The sequence below is a fragment of the Cystoisospora suis genome, assembly GCF_002600585.1.
Source record: "Cystoisospora suis strain Wien I chromosome Unknown contig_3143, whole genome shotgun sequence".
Lineage (NCBI taxonomy): Eukaryota > Apicomplexa > Conoidasida > Eucoccidiorida > Sarcocystidae > Cystoisospora > Cystoisospora suis.
The window spans coordinates 1-2,734 of record NW_027155938.1 but is presented as its reverse complement, the minus strand read 5'-3'; the positions used below and the strand labels follow the sequence as shown (position 1 = coordinate 2,734).

The window sequence follows — 2,734 nt, the reverse complement described above, 5'->3', positions numbered from 1 at the left end:
GATGAAGTCAACTGTGTGATGGCGGTGAAAGTGTCTGTGGATGAACCAATCATCAACGCACAGCGCCTAGAAGCATATAAGGGGCAGAGATGGAAGTGCCCAGTAAGTCTTTGTTTAAGAAGAGAATACGACTTGAAGAAAGATTTAGAGTGCTCTTAGATGCGTACGCAGATGTGTTTCGAGAAATCCCACCAGGAGGTGTCACTGATAGAGCCCAGAAACATCATATAGGAACTATTCCAGGGTTAGTCCCCAACTATAGGAGACAGTTATATCCCATGTCGGGAGTGAGATTACGTAAATTAAAAGAGTTACTACAGACCCTGCTTGAAAGAGAATTCATTGTGCCATCAAGTTCCCCAATTGCAGCACCTGTGTTTTGTGTGGAGAAAAAGGGCAACGAGGATTCACGTTTAGTAATAGATTACAGGGAATTAAATAAGATCACTATTAAAGACAATTACCCCATACCTCGTGTACACGATTTAATCGATAGGCTGGGCAAAGCGCAGTGGTTTTCGAAACTAGACTTAACGTCAGGGTATCATCAAGTACAAATGGCGGAACCAGATCAGTGGAAAACTACACTCCGTACTCGATATGGAACGTTTCAGTTCAAAATGATGCCCTTTGGTTTAGCAGGGGCCCCTTCGACATTTCAACGTTTAATGCAAAATACGTTCATGAAAGAACTTGATGAATATGTGGTCGTGTATCTGGATGACGTGTTGATTCACTTCGAGACCAAGGAGTTGCATTATAACAACCTTAAGAGTGTGCTGCAACGAATGAGAGATGCGCGACTCTTCGTAGGACTGTCCAAATGTGAGCTGGTCAACGCAGAAAGTGCAGTACCTGGACTTCGTCATCGAACCTGGGGGTGTGGGACCCGACCCAGAAAAGGTCGTGCAGAAGTGGCCTGTAGAGCTTCTCGATAGGAAGCAACTACGAGGATTTCTTGGATTAGTAGGTTATTATGGTAGATTAATACCTAACTTTAACAAATGGGCGCATCCATTACATAAATTGTTACGGGAGGAAAGTGATATGACTTGGTGGCCGAAGCACACTGAAGCTGTGCGGCGCTTGAAGGATGCATTATCGGCTGTAACATTACTCAGGATATACGACCTAGATAAGGAGTTAACGATTAAGATGGATGCATCCAAATATGCTATCGGGGCAGTGTTAGAACAGGAGGGACATCCAATAGCTTTTGAGTCCAAGAAGCTAGGACCCCGTGAACTGTTTCTACTTGCATACGAATCTGAATTACTAGCAATAGTCTTTGCACTTATCAAGTGGAAGCCATTAATAGGAACGAAGAAAGTGCGTATTGAAAGAGATCATGCGACACTAGGACGAATGTTAACGCAGAAGAACGTAACGCCACGACTAAGGTATTGGTTAGATGAACTAGCGGATTTCAATATAGAAGTGATCTACAAACCAGGGAAACAAAATGTGGCTGCTGATGCGTTGAGTAGAAGACCAGATTTCGTGGGGGTTATCGCTAGAGGAACAGGCCACGGGATCAAACTGACGACTGAAGAGGTGAGATGGGCCAAAGAATACATTAAGTGCGATACGTTCGGGGGAATAGTCAAACTGTGCCAAGCGAATCAATATGATGATGGAGAAACTACGGAAATAACCCGTGAGGGTAAAAGATACGTGTGGGGACACAGATTTTTGTGGGTATTAACCAGGGAAGGATGGAAAGTTTGCGTGCGGGGGAATGAACTTAAGAGAGAGGTGTGCTGTCACTTTCTTAATCATATATTGTCGGGGCATCCGGGGTTTAAACGTACGCGTGCTGCAATACGTCAAATATTTTGGTGGCCTAATATTGATTGTGAGATTGAATTATTTGCTAAATCTTGTGTACAATGCGCAAAGGGGGAATCTTCACATTTACGACCCGGGGTTTGATGCAACCGTTGTCCATTCCAAACACGCCGTGGGAAGAGATCGCGATGGATCTTATTGTGGGGTTACCAAGAACAAAGGAAGGTTGGGAAGCCATATTGACAATCGTGTGCAGATTGACTAAGATGAGTCATTTCATTCCAACAAAACACAGTGCCTCCGCAGAAGACATTGCAATCCTACTAGTTCGTGAAGTAATCCAATTACAGGGAGTGCCCAGCGCTATCGTAAGTGACAGAGATACACGATTCACCAGTGAAGTGTGGCGAGTAATGTCTAAACGTTTATCTATGGATCACAAGATGTCCACAGCTTACCACCCGCAGACGGAAGGGCAAGCTGAACGTACGAACCAAACAATCGAGCAAATGTTGCGATGTTCTATTTTGGGTGATGATACTAAGTGGGCAGACTTGTTGCTATTACTGGAGTTTGCGTATAATAGTACAGTTCATGCGAGTACAAAAGCTACACCGTTCGAATTGTTGTATGGATTTATGTAATGATTCTTGGTGTCCCGAGACTACGCGAAGGCGGCTTCGGCGTCCCGAAGGAGTGATGTCACGGCTGGGCGTGGGCTGATTGTCTCCCATAGTCCGTTGAACTCGCGTTGGCCTTGGTCACCTTGAACCAGTACCTTCGGCGAAGAACCTAGAATGTCGATCTAACCTCTTCGGCGGCTAACTCGGCGTTCTGGCAGTCCAGTTCGTGTGCCGCACCTCCAGTGAGGGTGTCCCGTCCTTCTGACTCGTCTAAATTCCCCAGGGGGCTCCTTGGTCGTCGATTCCCCCCTGACGCTCCTTGG

General features: G+C 45.6%; 1 protein-coding gene across 1 annotated transcript; it reads left to right on the top strand.

Moving 5' to 3' along the window:
- Nucleotides 1-173: 173 nt before the first annotated feature.
- On the top strand, nucleotides 174-2,432 carry CSUI_006280 (ty3-gypsy sub-class retrotransposable element poly; the record flags this gene model as incomplete). The annotated part of the gene is made up of 2 exons (XM_068066444.1): nucleotides 174-1,657; nucleotides 1,900-2,432. Exons 1-2 carry the CDS (start codon nucleotides 1,048-1,050, stop codon nucleotides 2,430-2,432), a joined length of 1,143 nt encoding a protein of 380 aa, XP_067921580.1. The 5' UTR covers nucleotides 174-1,047.
- Between the last annotated feature and the right edge of the window lie 302 nt (nucleotides 2,433-2,734).